This window comes from Sinocyclocheilus anshuiensis, unplaced genomic scaffold (genome assembly GCF_001515605.1).
Source record: "Sinocyclocheilus anshuiensis isolate Anshui unplaced genomic scaffold, SAMN03320099.WGS_v1.1 scaffold160, whole genome shotgun sequence".
NCBI lineage: Eukaryota > Metazoa > Chordata > Actinopteri > Cypriniformes > Cyprinidae > Sinocyclocheilus > Sinocyclocheilus anshuiensis.
Window position 1 is genome coordinate 1,211,456 of NW_015554119.1, and position 17,353 is coordinate 1,228,808.

A 17,353-nucleotide genomic window follows, 5' to 3' on the forward strand; every position below is an offset into this window, starting at 1 on the left:
TTGCCTATGCATGTTCATTCATGTCTTTTTTTTTTTTCTTTTTAATTGAGTCCCGATGTCCTGTACCGAGGACATAGCATAACTTAAGAATGAAATATAATTTTTTACATTTTTTTTTTTTAACATTTTTTTTATGCTCTAAAAACAATGTAAAGACATGAAAAAAACTATTTTTTTCCTAAAAATCTTTTCTCTGGTCTTAAGAGGTTAAGTATTATGAATATTTGATTGTTTAAATTTGCTCTTATGCCAATTATGTTTATATAAAGTATTATAATTTACAGTGTGTATAGAAAAGAATCCCCCCCCCCCCCTTAAAATAATCACATTTTGTTGCTTTGCAGCCTGAAATGAATACGGTCTCCAGCTGTATTTACTCAGTGCAACTTATAACATCCACGTGAAAGATATAACACCAACATGTCAGAACATAAAATAAAAAAACAGAATCACAGAGTTGGAAAAAGGATCACACCCCTCCTAAAAATGACTTAAAACTAAAAAAAAACTCAATCAGGTGTAGCTCATCGCCTTCTCAATGGCACACAAATCTATTTGACTTTCAAATGTGATCAGCTGTGCTCATTTTGATTAGCTCAGCATAAGCAAAGCAACAAAATGTGATTATTTTAAAGGGGGGTGATTCTTTTCTATATCCACTGTATAGTATACTAATTATCATTTATTATAACATGAATATTTAAATTATATTAAAAAATTACTATTATGAACTTTTATGTATATAATATTCAATATAATACTTAACATGATATTCAATAATATAATATGGTATAATTAAACATATATATCGTCATCTTCATCTATGTTTATTATATTCAATAATATTTACATATTATAATTATTACCATAATTATAACATGTTGTTAATTATATCCATAAATAAACATTCTTCATCTATTATTATGATTGTTCTGCAATATTTATATAATAATATTTTGTTTAAAATTTGCTCTAAATTTGGTAATTGTTTATATAAAATATTATAATTATTACTGTTATACATGAATGTTTTTAAATTAATAGTAATAATAATTTTTAATTATGTAATATTATGTAATATATAATACTGCTATATATGCAAAATAATTAACTAATAATAAATTATAATTATATTTAATTATATTGTATGATTAAACATTAATACATATATAGGCTAATTTTAATCATCATCATCACATTATTTTTATTATTATATTTAATAATATTGTATTATATTATAATTAATAATAATAATAATTAGTATTAGTATTCGTTTTCTATATTCAATAATATTTAGATAATCATATTAAAAAACAATATAATTAAAAAAAAATTATCATGATGATCATTTGATAATGATCCTAATTCAGTTGTGTAAAAATTAATGAGAAAAATTTGAGTACATGTTGTGATCATATTTTGATATTTTTGTCATGGGATTTCTGATGCAAAGAGAAAAGGGGTGTACTTTACTCTGTATACCTACTCTACCTTAATTGTGTGGATTTATTATTATTGACATCTGAAACGATAATTGAAATTACACATAAATGAGAGCTACATTAAGTTAATGAGCTATGAAAGATCAGCAACCTCTGAACAGCAAAACATTACTTGAGGCATCTGTGAGGAGAATTAGTAGACATTTTGACCAATGGAATGCTGCACAAAGACAAAGAGTCACAGTCAACATAATGTGCTTCACTCAAGTGTACTTAAATGTGTGCCCTTGTTCTGCCAAGATCGTGGCAGATAGGGATCAGGGCGGCTGAGACTTTGGGCCTTGATGGCGTAGATTAAAGTTTACTGTAATTACAGGCCCCAAGAGGAAACAAACAGGAAGACAATAACATGGCACCTCTTCCGTGATCTCGGCATGGTCTCAGAGTTATGGTGTGGGCACACACAGGGAGTCACCGCATTTATAGTCTCAAGCTTTTATCGTTTCTTTACTTGGGCCGGAGGAGATTCTCGCCAAGCGCACATCCAGGACTCGTCCGGCTCCAGCTTGGGAAATCCAGATGTTCAGCTTTAATTCTCCCCCTCCTCTTTTCCATCTCGGAGAGAGTGACACAAGCTGGATCCTTCCCAGTTTCCCAGGAAAGAGTCCCACACAGCAGCATGTGAATGTCTTCACAGTATCTCGGTTCCTGTGGGAAAAATGGGAAAGTCTGTCTGGGAGCAAAGAGTGAGACCTGGGTCAATGCAATAACAACAGCAGTAACAAATGCCCTGTTTGGAAAGAGACAGATATAATGCTGTTTAAATGGCACAGTTAACGCAATTTCAGCCTCAGTGTCCAAAATAAATAAGTTAGAGCCTATTTGTCTAGTTATGCATAGAAGGGCATGTTGTTTTAGCTGTTCTTGCAATGCTAAAGCAAGCATCACTGTTGGTTTTTCAATAGCCCTAACATTAAGTATTAATCTTCGCACAGAACTCAACACAGTTTGTGCTATGAACATGAATGATAGCCTACCTAAAATCAGCGACTAATCAGTGGCCGGTTGCATAAATGTAAAAACTAGTTTGACCAACTAGCTAGCCATGAAGTAGGCTAATCAGACTTAGTTTTTGGATTCAAATGAGACCATTCTCCCTTATTATAACTGACTTTAAAGAGTTATGACCAGTCTTAAAGAAAAAAAATGAGATGACTAACTTTAAAAATTAGATGACTAGCAACTGCATAGCAACCATCAAAAAAAAAAAACCCAGCAATCACTTAAAACACCATAGCAACCACCAGCAAACCATACCATCCGAGCAACTATTCTGAACATCATACCAACTGCATAGCAAACACCCAGAACACCCTAGCAACCGCATAGCAACCACTCAGAACACCATAACAACCGCATAGCAACACCCAAGCAACTACATTGCAACCACCCACCTGGAACACCCTAGCAACTGCATAGCAACCATCTAAAACACCCCAGCAATCACTTAATACACCATAGCAACCACCAACAAACCATACAATCCGAGCAACTATTCTGAACATCATACCAACTGCATAGCAAACACCCAGAACACCCTAGCAACCGCATAGCAACCACTCAGAACACCATAACAACCGCATAGCAACACCCAAGCAACTACATAGCAACCACCCACCCGGAACACCCTAGCAGCCACATAGCAACCACCCAAAATATCCTAGCAACAACTCAGTACATCATAACAGCCACTCAAAACACCATAACAACCACACAGGAACTAGCAACCACTCAAAACACTATTGTAACTGCAAAGCAACCCCCCAGAACACCCTAGTAACTGCACAGCAAGTTGGCAACCAATTAAAACACAATAGAAATTGCATACCAACCACCCAGAACACCATAGCAACTGCATAGTGATGCAAAGGCCACCAGCCACAACACCCAAACGTTTGTATCAGGTTTTTTCTTAAACATATGACACTGCTGTCTCTGAACTATATGTATGTTGTTCTACCACAGGGGTCAAGCTGAAGGTCAAGGTGAGATAAAGTAGAGAAGAAAGCAAAAGATACGATAAAGCCAAAATGAACCCCATACGCAAAGACATGGAGCTGCTGAGCAACACCATGGCTACATACGCCCATATAACAGGTATAAGAGCATTCAACACAAACAACTCATTACTGCCCAGGTTAAGAAATCAAGCAGTGTAAGACATATGGCTAAGCACTGTATATAGATTTGGGTTGGTTTTGTTGAACTTTGTGCCCCGTCACACTTCTGACCCCAAGAAAAAAATAACAACCCATTCCATGGACTTAAGTGTTCTGTTTGATTTGGCTTCACACTTCTGACTTCATGAGAAATGGCTTAAATGTTCCTAAAGACTTTTCTCTTTTTTTCTTCAGTGTCAAATCAGTCTAGAAAAAGCAAGAAATTTACTCGAAATTGCAACTTCAATTTACTAGAAATTTTGAAATGTGCGTGTATATATATATATATATACATACACACATACACACACTACTGCTCAAAAGCTTGGGGTCAGTAGTTTTTTTTTTTTTTTTATATTTTTTTCCAGCAAGGATGCATTCACTTGATCAAAGACAGTAAAAGCATCTATAATGTTACAAAAGATTTCTATTCCAAATAAATGTAATGGTTTTCTCAACATTGATAATAATAAGTAATGTTTCTAGAGCACCAGATCAACATAACAGAATGTTTTGTGAAGGATCATTAGAACAAAAAAACAGATATTTTAAATTAAAATAATATTAATATAATAATAATAATAATAAAATAATATAATACTGTTTTTACTGTATTTTTGATCAAAGCCTTTCTGAGCATAAAATACTTTTTTTCAAAAGCATTAAAAAAAAATCTCACTGACCCTGAAAAATACATTCTTTTAATACATTTAATATATTTATTAATATTATTTCTTTCTTTGATTCTGGGATAAAATATGACGTGGACATATTCTTGACAATTTTCCTTTCCTTTGAACACAGAGAACATGGAGAGCTTCGCACTGTACTTCATGTTGGGTGTGTGTTCAGGTCTTCTGCTGGCCCTGGTCCTCCTCATACTGGGCATCGCCTGCCGACTGCGTTCAAAAACAAAAACACCCTCCTCACCGGACAAGAGACGACTGAAAGAATCCAGCGAGGAGGAGGAAGACAAGGAAGACGACCAAAGTGAGGAAGGAGATGAGGAGGACCTAGAAGTCTCAGTGGTCACAGTGAGTCCCATGAGTGATCAGACCCAGTTGAACGGAACCATTAAGAGTGTGAACGTGTTTGCTTCAGCGGAGGAGCTGGAAAGAGCCAGGAGACTGGAGGAGAGAGAACGGATCGTCAGGGAGATCTGGAGGAACGGACAGCCGGATATACTTGTCACGGGCACAGGCACACTCGGACGAGTTCACTATCACTAGCAGTGTTTTATCTACTGGATGCAGTTGTTTCATGCAGATATGGAATGCCACGGGACATTTATCTGTGCAATAGATTTGGGTGTAATGTACCTTTAAAATGGTAAGGATTATAGACTCTTAAAAATAAGGCTTCCAAAGGAAGATTTTACAGTGATACCATCAAAGAACTTAAAACAACATTTTTTCCTTAATGTGAAGAACATTTTAATGATCTAAAGATTTTTTTTTCCCACACTAAGAACCTTTAGTGCAATGGAAAGTTTCCATGGATGTTAAAGGTTCTTCACTGAGCAACTGATGCCAGTACAGAACCTTTATTTTTTTAAGTTTAATTTTATCTGCATTATCTGTTTTCTGTCTTCTAAATGAGTAAGTTTTAATTAATCCATTTTTTTTTGCATTTTTTTATATCTATAAATACATTTTTAGCACTTCATGTTTGTATATATACTGTATGCATTTTCTTAATGAAAATAAAACAATTTTCACCCAATTCAGTCCATTATAAATAAAAAAGTGACAGTCGTGTCGAGAAGACACATTCCAAAGGAAGAGGCAGCCTTCACCTTCCATTAATGCCTGTTCACAATAAGAACGATAAGTATATTAGCGTCCACACCAAACTCACAGTAACGTTGTTTTTTATAAGCATGCACTGCAGTTATGTCGACTACCGCTTTAAAACAACTAGGAAAGAAATGTGTAGTTTTGCGACGTATATACAGTTGCTTTAAAGCAGGGGTCTCCAAACTGGGTCCTGGAGGGCAGGTGACCTGCAGTTTAGCTCCAACCCCAATCAAACACACCTGAACCAGCCAATCAAGGTCTTACTAGGTATACTCAAAGAGTACACTTGAAACTTCCAGACAGGTGTGTCGAGGCAAGTTAAACTCTACACTCTGAAGGACAGCGGCCCTCCAGGACCCAGTTTGGTGACCCCTGCTTTAAAGGCTTGAGATCTTTAAAGTCTAGTGGATTCTGATCTGATTGGGGATCCATGTTTTTATTGTTTATCAGCTGGGGAAAAATCATTATGAAAGTGATTCCAGAGTATTGCATTGTTATAGTAGTGTTGCCAACTTCCATATTCTCATATAACGATTTTTATAACTTTCTTTATTGTTATCATCATGTTAATCCACCTAGAACAGTAGTCGCCCAACAAAATGGATAATGTAGTCAAATTTACAGCTCAAATAACACATTTTACAGATAAGAAATAATAGGAGGCACAAAAAACATTTATGCTTTCAAACCCTCTATAATGATTTAGCCGTTTACTCTTAAAAATTCCCATTTAAATTTTTTGGCTTCCAATTCTATACGAAGCATCACGTTTGTTCTTTGCAAACGTAAAAATGAACAGAAAAACACAAATTAAGAGTCTTAAATGCACTTTACTTACTGCTTCTCATCTGTTGCTCTAAATCAAACGTGTCCAATCCTGCTTCTGGAGGGCCTCCTTCACACAGTTTAGCGCTAATCTGAATCACACACACCTGAACCTGCTAATCATGGTCTTCAGGATTACTAGAAGCAGGAGGATTGGACACTGAAACTTTTCAAATGTGCAAAAACACACAAACAGTCCAGTAGCAGTTCAAAGTAGTTAAGCAAAAAAATTATACAAATTGTGGATTTAACCATTAAACAGCTCACATCACATTGTGTAATCAGTACTACCTCTTCATAAAATCACTAAAAGGCTCCAGCTGTCGAGAGCAGCTGTTCCAACGATGTGTCTTACAAAGCCAATGCAACTCGAAACAAAAACAAAATGACGTGTACCAAACAGAAGACAGGTTTTATTTCAAATTCACCATGGAGACTGAAAGCACAGAGTTAACAGATTGTAAATGTTAACAGAACGTTGAGTCACAGCATTACAATAATGTCACAAAGCAGAAAAGAGAGCAGCCGAGTCCCCCAGTTACATCCTTACCGCACAGCGTACAGAGATCAATGGAAGAAAAACCACATGATCTAAACATGCAGCATGAACTATTTTACAATTTGTTTTGATAAACACAATAATGCAATAAATGCATCAAAAGCTTTATCTTGCATGTTCTATTATCTACACTTTAAAATCTGATGAATGAGCTAAAACGTGACAATTTTTTTTTTTGCTCAAAATAGAAAAAAAATACAATAAAAAATCAGTTTTACGCTTCACAAAGTGGACAATTTTTTTGTCATTAGTGGCATAATGTAAGGGAAGAAAATGAGTTAAATTGGATGTTAAATATAGCTGAGAACCAATTGGTTAGAAAGAATGAATCTGTACATTTTTAACAGACAATTTTATGGAGAAAATCGGCCCAGTACAGTGTATTGGTCCACAAGGGATATGCACCAATGAGACTGAACCGTACACCAAAAGGGAAGAAATTTAAAAGATTGCAGCATGTATGAAATAATTAACATGCAATTCCAAAAAAAGGGGGGGAAACTACTGGGAAAATCCCAAAAAAAGTAAAAAAGGAATCATAAAACTAGTTAAATCTAAGGCACAAGTGCACAGATTTATTGCACTTTTTAAATGAAAATGAATTAATTTCAGCCACCAGATGGCTGAATTTATATTTTCAATCACCCCCAACAAACCCTGAAAATAAACGAAAAAATACAAAAATAAAAAAATAATAATAGCAGATGGTTTGTTGCTATAAATGACATGGCTCTACCGTTAGGGGCTTTACAGTCCAACATCTGAACACACAAGGATGCATTTCTCACAAGGGCTCTCGTTGAGCTAGAGACAGTACAGAAGAACAGACACTAATGATGTGAATCAGTCTATGGCTTGGAAGCAGTGTTTTCCCCAGACTTGTCGTCTTTGTGCTCTGCACCTCCATCTTCCATGTCTCGCTCTTCAGCATTGCCCTGGAACATGTCGTGGGTCCACTTGGGGCTGCCACTGCTCTTGCGAATCATGAGGGTGCCCCTGCCGCGTGGGTAATTCCCTCTGCCGCGCCCCCGAGTGTCCACCCACTTCATCTCCCCTTCCTTGTCCCGGTCATCATGCTGCAGTTGAATGAGAGAGATGTATATTTAAACTCTCCTACTAGCCACTATGCAGCTTATACTGTCCCAAAATTGCTAATTTATACAGGAAGAGACTGTCTGAGTGACATGCGAAGCCACCAACCACCAGTTTTTGTTTTTAACGTGACATTTACGGGGGCGCGTGCGTATCGAAGATCAATGTTAGCACACCTGGAAGTATTTTCGACTCTTGGGGGTGTATTCGGGGTCCCACTCCTCGTCCGGGGGCCGTGAGGGGCCGCCCATATTGGGAGGGTTGTTATTGGTATTGGTGCCTGGGTAATTTCCCCGGTTCCATCCTCTTCCTCTCATTCTCGGCTGCAAAGAACAAATACAAGGGAAAAGCATATCAACTGAGAATCGAGGAGAAACATCTGAGATATATGAGAGACCTAATTCAAGACACAAATATAAAAGCGCCAACGTGGACGGAATGGTGGAAAACAGTCGTAAAAATAGAATTTACTTTATAATGTGAAATATCATGGAACTTGGCAAATTTTGGATGAATAAACCATCCATCTGTGAACTTCATCTTCAGAGCTGCTCTGAGAGTTCATTTTACCAGCATTTCTCCATTTCATTTGATAAAAACGATCGTCAGATACCCACTGAAACTCAAAAGTCTTTACTTTCAAACCCAAAACAAAAAATTTGAGAACACACTTCTCAAAGTAATAATATTAATAATAATAATAATAAACAATGTATTAGAGCATTTTTAATATCACAATTTTTCCATGTTTTAATTTAAACCGTAAACCTGAATTGTCAAATTTTCATTTTATTTAATTTTAAAATATTACATGGTTCACATTTATTTAATTTCCATTACTTTTGATAATAAATTTGTATTAAATCATGAAACAAAATCCAGAATATTTTTTTATTATTATTGCTAAAATGATTAAATAATTAAATTAAATAAATATTTTTTGTAATTGAAGTTTTATAAATTCAATAAATTCAAAGACATGCTTCTTGATTTTTTTAAACTTGAACTATTAAAACTAAATTGGTGAAAAAACCAAACCCTAATAAGCTGCACACCTAGATACCTTTGAAGACTTTTTTTTTTGTAGCTTAGCATTTTGTGCATGTTACTAAGCTAACTTAAATAAGCCTACACTGAAATGTTGTTTCGTTGAAATGTTGTCACTTCGGAGACTCCATTTCAGTTAGGATTGGGAACAAAGTCATAGAGGAACAAAGTTTGACATTAATCAGTGATAAATACATAAAGAAACAAATTCCATCTGTATCTCATTAATGATCAATAGGTCAATGTCACAGAGAACTGTAGGATACTTACAAATCCCCGATCGTATCCCCCATGACCTCGGTCATATCCTCCTCTGTCATATCCTCCTCGGCCCCTCTCATAACCCCTGTCCATGTGGCCCTCATAGTCCCGGGGGCCGCGATCCATGGGCCCTGGGTAATCCCTTGACCCCAGACGGGCTTTGTTAAAACCCCCTCCTCCCTCCATGTGCTCCTCCGGATGGTACTCTTTCACTCTGTACGCACGAGGGGAGGGAGAGGAGGAGGAAGATGAGGAGGAGGGAGAGCGGTCTCGCTTCTTTTTGCTTTTCCTTTAGAAAAAGAGAGAACAGAGTTGAAAAAAAAAAAGTTAAAAAGTAAAGTTAGATTAAGGTTTTAGGCTGTGCTTTTGTGTAAATTAAATTAAACATCAGAGCCACTTTGCCATCTGTGGGAGCTGTATGAGAATAAACCCACAATGTAACACCATCTTTGCACTATTACGTTAAACAGAAGGAAAAACTGTGATGTGACACTGTGGCCTGTTTGATTTTGAATAGTGAGCTTCATATTAAGAAAAACCGATCTGCACCTGTACAAAGTTGAAAATAAATAAATAAATAGCCCACATAAGACTGAAATTATCTACAAAATGTAAATTTGAATCTGTACATTTGGCTGAATTTGAATTAGAACATTAGAAGAATCATATAATTACAGGAATTTGAATTATGCTACATTTAAAATATAAAGTTTAAAAAAATAATACAGTGCTTCCTCCCAAACACTAACTACGTAAAGCGTTTTATGAATAAAGTGTTCCACTATAAATGAAAACTGGTAAGTTAAATCAACATTGAATCATCAAATCATTATAGTCTAGAACAGGGTTCCTCAAATCTTGCCCTGGAGGGCCAATGCACTGCAGAGTTTAGCTCCAACCCTGATCAAACCCACCTACCTGTGATTTTCTAATGATCCTGAAGACACTGATTAGTATGCTCAGGTGTGTTTGATTAGGGTTAGAGCTAAACTCTGCAGGAAAGTGGATCTCGTGGGTCAGATTTGAGGATCCCTGGTCTAGAAAATGAGCACAAGACTAAAACAACTTGACCCAGGCTCAAAAATAGAGTACCATTCAAACATTATTCATGAACATACTTTGATTTCTTGTGTTTGGAGGATCTGTCAGGGGAGAGTTCATGGCTGGGCGTGTGTGAGCCAGCTGAACTCTTTCCCCCCTCTCGTTTAGGGTCTTTTTTACGGCGCTCAATAGCCAAGCGAAGGTCCACCGAATCGCCATCATGCCTTTTACCATGCTCCTGTAGAGACACAATAATGTCCAAAATAATTAACACATTTTCTTGAATCATTAGTGTAAACAGCTAAAGGTAAGAATGCCTCAATTTCGTCTTGAACTACAATGTGATTTCAACTAAATTTGAAGCTTAAAAGGACAGTTCATCCAAAAAAGAAATTTAACTCATCATCTCCCTCATGTGTTTACAAACCTGTATAACTGTCTTTTTTTGACAAAAGATAATGTTTAGCAGAATCTCTTCTCAGTAATCTGTTTTCCAAACAATTAAAGTTAAGATTGACTATTTAGTTTGGACTTCATTCTATTGATTTCTGTAGCTCGACAGCAGTCATCCTCATTCATTTTCTTTGTACAAAAGCAACATGTGAGAGATTCTGATAAACACCTGTTGTTTGCGAGAAAAAGTCATAGACTGGAAAATGAGTTTCATTTTTTTGTGTGAACCCTTTAATATTAATATTTATAAATATTAATATAATATTAATATAAATATGAATTTATTAATTTAGGGTTAACCTAGGCACAAGAAGAAAATACCACACACTGAAATGGCAGATGCTTATGGCAATGAAAGTCAAAACCCAGCTGAAAAACTATCTACTGGCAATCTTTAGGAATGACCTAAATTCAATCCTCATTTTTTTTTATTTAGTCACCCTCTATGACTTTACAGTGTTGGCTGATGTTGGCCAAGTTTTAATGAAACCAATGAAATGTGTGTGCTATTTTAAGTCATAATGTGATAGAACATGATATATTGGACACCCACTGAAAATGTGACAGACGTCTATTAACACGTGAGACTTTACGACAGAAAAACGAACCAAAACAAAAAACGCACAGATCTCATGAGAAAGCAGCATGCTCCATGCTTTCCCAATACTGATTAGTACTGAGCCTCACTTTTTTTTGGTTTCATAAACACATTTGCGAGGAGATATACTTACTATTGCATTGGTTAGCGGTCCAGTGAAAGGCTTGGACACAGGATCAATTGTCACTTCCTTTTGATTAGCCATTTTGTATGGTCAAGTATGTACCCATGATTAATCATATGACAAACGCTGGTGGGTGAGAGCGTAACGCTCAGTAATACAAGACTGAGATTGGGGTTCTTGTGCATTAGCATTATACATCTCATAGCACATTTCTGCTGTTTCAGCTGGTACACATTTGGGAAGGAATTTCAGATTTGAAAACTCTGTGTCACCTTGTAGCCGCTCTCTTCAAAATCCTCAAACAGGTGAGAGTGCTTCTTAAAAGCACTGGGAGACACATCGATTCTCCTGTGGAAGAGCATGCAAAAAAATGTATTAAGAGAGGAACAAGGCATCTTACCCATAATAATCCACAAAAGCATTTGGAGATACATGAGTGGAAAGCAGACCAGAATACAAATACACCTACCTGTGGATCTCAGGACTCTTCCTCGGCTTCGTTTCCATCTCTGCAGCTTTTCGTTGGTATAATCCAAATCGCTCATTCAGAGTCAACCCAGATGATTTGAAATGTTGAGCTACATTCAGAAAACAGAAAAACAGGTCATTTCTTGCATGCCACCATTTTAAAATGTTCAAATATGAAGCCTAATTATTTGAAGTTCACCCTCCCCCCCCCAAAAGTCCTAGGTCTGCACCTTGAAGCACCTCAAAGCACAAAGTGCAGAAATAAAATTAAGCATTGCACATAACCACCAGATTAGTCTGGAATTACCTTTAATATGATGTACTATGGTGACTATATGTTGAGCAAATAGCTCTGATGGGCTCCTGCGAAGCTGAGCAGACTGAATATGCTGGAAGATCGAGCGAAACTCCTCAAGATCTTTTTTACCAGGGTGCACAAGATCCCGTGACAAACGTCTTTCTTTAGCTAATGTACCTGATGAGCTGAGGGAAAGCAGTGAGAATCATACACGTACCCAAATGCCATTAAAAAAAATAAAATAAATAAAAAACAGCAGTACATGTAAATTCAAATACATACCTTTCTCCATCATCAGTGAATGCCTTTATACTGAAATTAAACTTCGGGTCTTTCTTTGCTGAGGATTTAGCTGGTGGCGAGGCCTCTCTTCCAGCTGGAAACAGTGGCCTGCCTCTATTCTCTGATACTCTCGATGGTGATGGAGAAGATGGGCTGATCCTGCTTTTTTTCTTTTCTTTCTTCTTAGAGGCCTTTTCTTCTTTTCTAGACACATGCTTCCGACTGCGATAAAGTTCCTCGTCCAGTTCCTCCTCAACATCTTCATCCCTCCGTGATGAATCTTTGTTGGACAGATAGATGGAGTCATCCCATTTCCCGAAACGCTCTTCAGTTAAGCCCCGCATTGTGACAATGGTTTTGTCTTTATACTTGGATTCCTCCTCAGTCTTCCTGTCTTTCATTTCCTGGCGATACTCCTCTTCCTTGGCATCCAGAAACGGAAGTCCTTTGTCAGTCTTTGAGCCGTCGTAGCCGGAATCGGATGCGTCGAAAACCGTTCTCAACTTACTGCCGCTCTTCTCACTGTCAGCATCTCCCAAGCTTAAAGTCTCACCCCTGCCATTATCGCTGTCTGATAAGGGCTTTTTCTTCTCTGCCAAAAACCTGAGGTGAACGATCACAAGTTAAACATATTTTCTTTCATCAAGGAGCAGATTGTATTAAAAAACATTTACATTTTCAAACCAACATTACCTTTAACAGCAAGATAAGAAAGGTTACTTACAACAAACAACAGTTAAGACATGCGCAAACTTATGGCTCAACTTTTCAGCAATGCAGACACTACTAACCAGGATGGGTTTTTATTCCATACTTACATCATTATAACTTTATCTCCTAAATTATGGGATTGCAAACAACCTCATAGCACAGGTAAACGCCCATTTGTGACATTTGAGTTTGAAATTGGTTTTCCATTATAAGCTCTATTCTTCCAAGGATCTTTGTTGCTGTGCAAAGACTAAACACATTTGAGAGAATGATGATTGATTAAAAACTGCCTGGAGGACAAAAGAAAGAGAGGGAAAACCTTCAAAATGAAAAGCAAAAACATACTTTTTGAAAGCGGTTGAGATGGAGTCTGATTTGTCTTCGGTCTTCACGTCTTCCTTTGAGAAGAACCCGAAGCCAGATGAGGTTGGCGTTTTTGCCAGTGGACTTTTACTGGCAGGGCCGATGCTTCGCCACAGTGGTCCACCATTGCCGGAACCTCCGGAAATGGACACTTTGACCTCTGTCTGACCACCAGCAGATGGGGCATTGCGTTTGGGGCTGGTCTCGTAGTCAGCTAGGCATTCCCACTTGCTACTGGATTCCTCTGGGGTGCTTCCTGTAGGCTTGGATGATTCTTTGCTGGCTCCCTTGCTCTCCCCTGGTGAACCCCTTTCTTTGTGGTCTTTAGAATGGGGTCGTCTAGTGCTAGAGTTGCGTCGACGGGGGGACGAGGATCGGGAGGAAGAGCTGGAGTGCCTGGAATGCACAGAGGATGATCTATCGGAATGGCGTGAGCGGCTTCGGCTTGCTGATCGTTTCCGTGGTGAGTGGGAACGCGAGCGCCCCCTCCTAGGGCTGTATGAGTGGTCATACGGCTGCTGCTGGTCTCTATGGCCGTGCCAGTTGTTGGAACGGTAACCATAGTTGCTGCCACCTCTATGATAGTTACCTCGTGGGAAATAGCCACGCCCTCTGCCCCGGTACTGAAAGGGTCTCCAGTAGCCACGGAAACCACGGTTATACCCACGATTGCTCTGGAAATCTCTGGAAGGATAGCTCCTCTCCCTGCTATGCGAACGGGATCTTGATCTAGAGCTAAAGCACAAGAAAGATGAAAATTCAAAGCACAGAAAGAGGAATACAGGAAGACAAGAGAGAGAAATAATGCAGTTATGATTCATGACCACTTGATGGTGCTACAGAATCAATAATCACACAAATGGCAAATGAGCAATTTCTTCCCTTAACAAAGTGTTAAATCACTTCCTGTAAATTTTGCAATGGATGTTACTCTTACAACCCTTTTACCACTGACTAAAAGATTACACTGCCTAAAAGTATGCCTTCATCACAATCTTCTGAAATTACATATATGGAAATTTCATATTAAAAAGGAACTGCAACTTAAATTCATTACCTAAACCTGGCGATGCATAAAGTTAGATTTGTTTAGAGCTTAACTACAGGCACCATGGTCCAAATTTACCAGACTAAACCAAACATTTGCTAACATGAAAATGTCTTACCGTTTTTGCTTTTTCATTGGAAAACTGATTAAGAATTACATTTACCGACAAGCATACCGACATGCTAAGCCACATGCAGTGGAAAGAGGTAGTCACGACAAAGAAAAGGAAACTGTTTTTAGCCTAGCGCACATAGGACACATAAAAAAACAACAAAAAGGGCTGGGCTGTTAGAAAAAAATAGAAAGACTTTTATAGAAATAGAAAATAGAAAGAGGAGGAGCAACTGTCATGAAACTATGGTATCTTATTTTAGTGCTATTCAAATATTCATTGACTTTGAGTCATGGGTAGAATAAAGTGCTCAGACGCAGCTGTTTTTAAACTGAGATATGACATTATAGCAGTTTAAAATAACCAGATTTCTTGTTTTAAAATGCTATTCCAACTAACAGTTTGTTGCAAAGGACGTGGTTGGAATCTGTTCTATCTGTCTACCTGTAGCGACGCTTTCTGGACCTTGAACGGGAGTTACTCCTCGAGTGAGACCGTGTGTAGGACCGTGATCTAGACCTGGACCTGGACCGGGAAGCAGAATTCGGGGCCTTGGACATCTTTATATTCACAGTATCTGAAAAGAAAAATCGCATTAACAAAAGGCTGTCACACTCATACAGAAATGTGGAGAAAAGTCCCCTAAAAATAAACAAACACAATTAAATCTTTATGAAATTAAAACCAGACCAAAAAAAAAAAAAAACAGGCTAGCTAAAAAATGTGTCATTTGCAAAACAGATTTGCCAATACTTATTTTTATGCTTAAAGAGACTGTTCACCCAAAAATGTTTTGTCATCATTTACTCACCCTCATGTTGTTCCAAACCTGCATGAATTTCTGTCTTCTATTGAACACAACAGAAGATATTCTGACTTCCATTATATAGTAAAAATAATAATAAATGACAACGGAACTTAACGGCTACCAGCAACTGTTTGGTTATCAACATTTTTCAAAATATCTTCTTTTGTGTTCAACGGAAGAAAGAAATTCATGCAGGTTTGGAACAACATGAGGGTGAGTAAATGATGACAAAATATTCATTTTTGTTTTGGGCATAATCTACTTTTTAAATGGTTTTACAACATAGCAACTATTATTTCTAGATTACTGTTATCCCTCCAATAAACTACAGCAGTACTGATCACGGTCACCTGAACTAACTCCCGCTTACGGTAACTGATGCAACTCCAATACATTATTTGTCTTCAAACATACGTGCTTGATTTCCTACCTGATAAACATTTACAGTAAGCTTTTTTTTTTTACCTTGACCCACTATGGATGAATTCTGTGTTGACCAGATAAATCAAACATTAACAGAAAACAACTCTGAAAGTATGCAGCAGATGACCACAAAAAAGAGAACCAAACTGACTCGATGGGCCAGAAAGCAAAGCGTGAAACAGTTTCAGATTCTTAAACATGTAAAACACACTTCCTTATAATATTGTGCATATTTTGCAGAAGTCCTTTGCAATAACCGAATGACGCATTCAGCCACTTTATTTGCAATATGCCTATAAACAACATATATTCGTTTTCATTTCTGACCAGTTTCTGAAAAGAATATATAGCTCAGAATTGCCTCCACTGGCTGGTTAACTATTACTCTATGAGATTTTAACAACTCCAGGTCCTGCTTTTCCAGTGCGTTGCATTTATCTAGTAACATTAGATGCCTACGTTAATTGATATGCAGCATTTTTCAGTGTGGGATAGAGATCAGGGTGTGTCATATAGCATGAAAGACTTGTATACATAATGTCTATGCATTTGGCAGTCAAATCAGGAACAGGAACAACTGCCAAGCAATTGTCACCCAGTCCTTTGGGGTAAGAGACAGTCCAACCCAACCGGTGCAGCTAGTTTCTAATCTATTCAGGAAATACTAGGGAAAAAACATTTGCATTGATCAAATCATCAGTGCAGAGGACACTCACTGGCTGTGTCTCAAAACCTAGTGAGCTGTCTATATAGACAGCACTTTAGACTCCGTCGGTATTAGATGAGAAGTTCAATAGCCAATTAATTTGAAAGACCCAAAAAAGCTGTCTAGGTAGGCAGCAAACCTGCCTACAGGCTCATACAGCTGACTAGGTATTGTTTTGCGGCCTAGATAGGCAGCTCACGTGATTGAGGCATTATGGAAAACACTACTATTCTTCAGATGGTAAAATCTCAATGCAAAAGCCAAGAAACAGCCATTTTATGAGACACATTCAAAAACACTTTCGTTTTCACTTCTTTTATGTTAAGGGTAGGGATGCGCCGATCCGATATCCATATCGGGTATCGGCTCTGATAGTGACATTTTTCTCGGATCGGGTATCGGTCAGAGAGGGCCGATCCAAATCCGAGATTTTATTTATTTTTTTTCCCGATTGTGCGGAACCCTAGGTATCGGAATCGGTATCGGAGGCGAAAAAGGCGGGTCAGAGCATCCCTAGTTAAGGGTGGAAATAAAGAACGAGTTCAGCACAATAGTCGCATTACAACTGTAACTTTTTATACGATCATCTAGTCATTCGCATTCAGGATTGTTTTAAAGGGGTCATATGATGCGATTTCAATTTTTCCTTTCTCTTTGGAGTGTTACAAGCTCTTGGT

The 17,353-nt window shown here is 37.6% G+C and overlaps 2 protein-coding genes across 2 annotated transcripts in view; one reads left to right on the plus strand and one right to left on the minus strand.

Annotated features, from left to right (window-relative positions):
• Positions 1–5,118, plus strand: part of LOC107669958 (protein eva-1 homolog B-like) — a 7,882-nt gene extending 2,764 nt beyond the window's left edge. The window contains exons 2-3 of the mRNA XM_016462396.1: positions 3,468–3,599; positions 4,466–5,118. Coding sequence (XP_016317882.1) covers positions 3,533–3,599; positions 4,466–4,890 — 492 coding nt within the window. The 5' untranslated portion in view covers positions 3,468–3,532 and the 3' untranslated portion in view covers positions 4,891–5,118. The remainder of the gene's footprint in view (positions 1–3,467; positions 3,600–4,465) is intronic.
• Positions 5,119–6,673: 1,555 nt separating this feature from the next.
• LOC107669950 (thyroid hormone receptor-associated protein 3-like) overlaps positions 6,674–17,353 on the minus strand; it is an 11,524-nt gene continuing 844 nt past the window's right edge. Inside the window, exons 2-11 of the mRNA XM_016462384.1 lie at positions 15,184–15,316; positions 13,562–14,314; positions 12,506–13,108; positions 12,233–12,408; positions 11,927–12,035; positions 11,730–11,805; positions 10,360–10,520; positions 9,251–9,530; positions 8,110–8,256; positions 6,674–7,917 (exon numbers count right to left, since the gene is read on the minus strand). Coding sequence (XP_016317870.1) covers positions 7,690–7,917; positions 8,110–8,256; positions 9,251–9,530; positions 10,360–10,520; positions 11,730–11,805; positions 11,927–12,035; positions 12,233–12,408; positions 12,506–13,108; positions 13,562–14,314; positions 15,184–15,299 — 2,649 coding nt within the window. The 5' untranslated portion in view covers positions 15,300–15,316 and the 3' untranslated portion in view covers positions 6,674–7,689. The remainder of the gene's footprint in view (positions 7,918–8,109; positions 8,257–9,250; positions 9,531–10,359; positions 10,521–11,729; positions 11,806–11,926; positions 12,036–12,232; positions 12,409–12,505; positions 13,109–13,561; positions 14,315–15,183; positions 15,317–17,353) is intronic.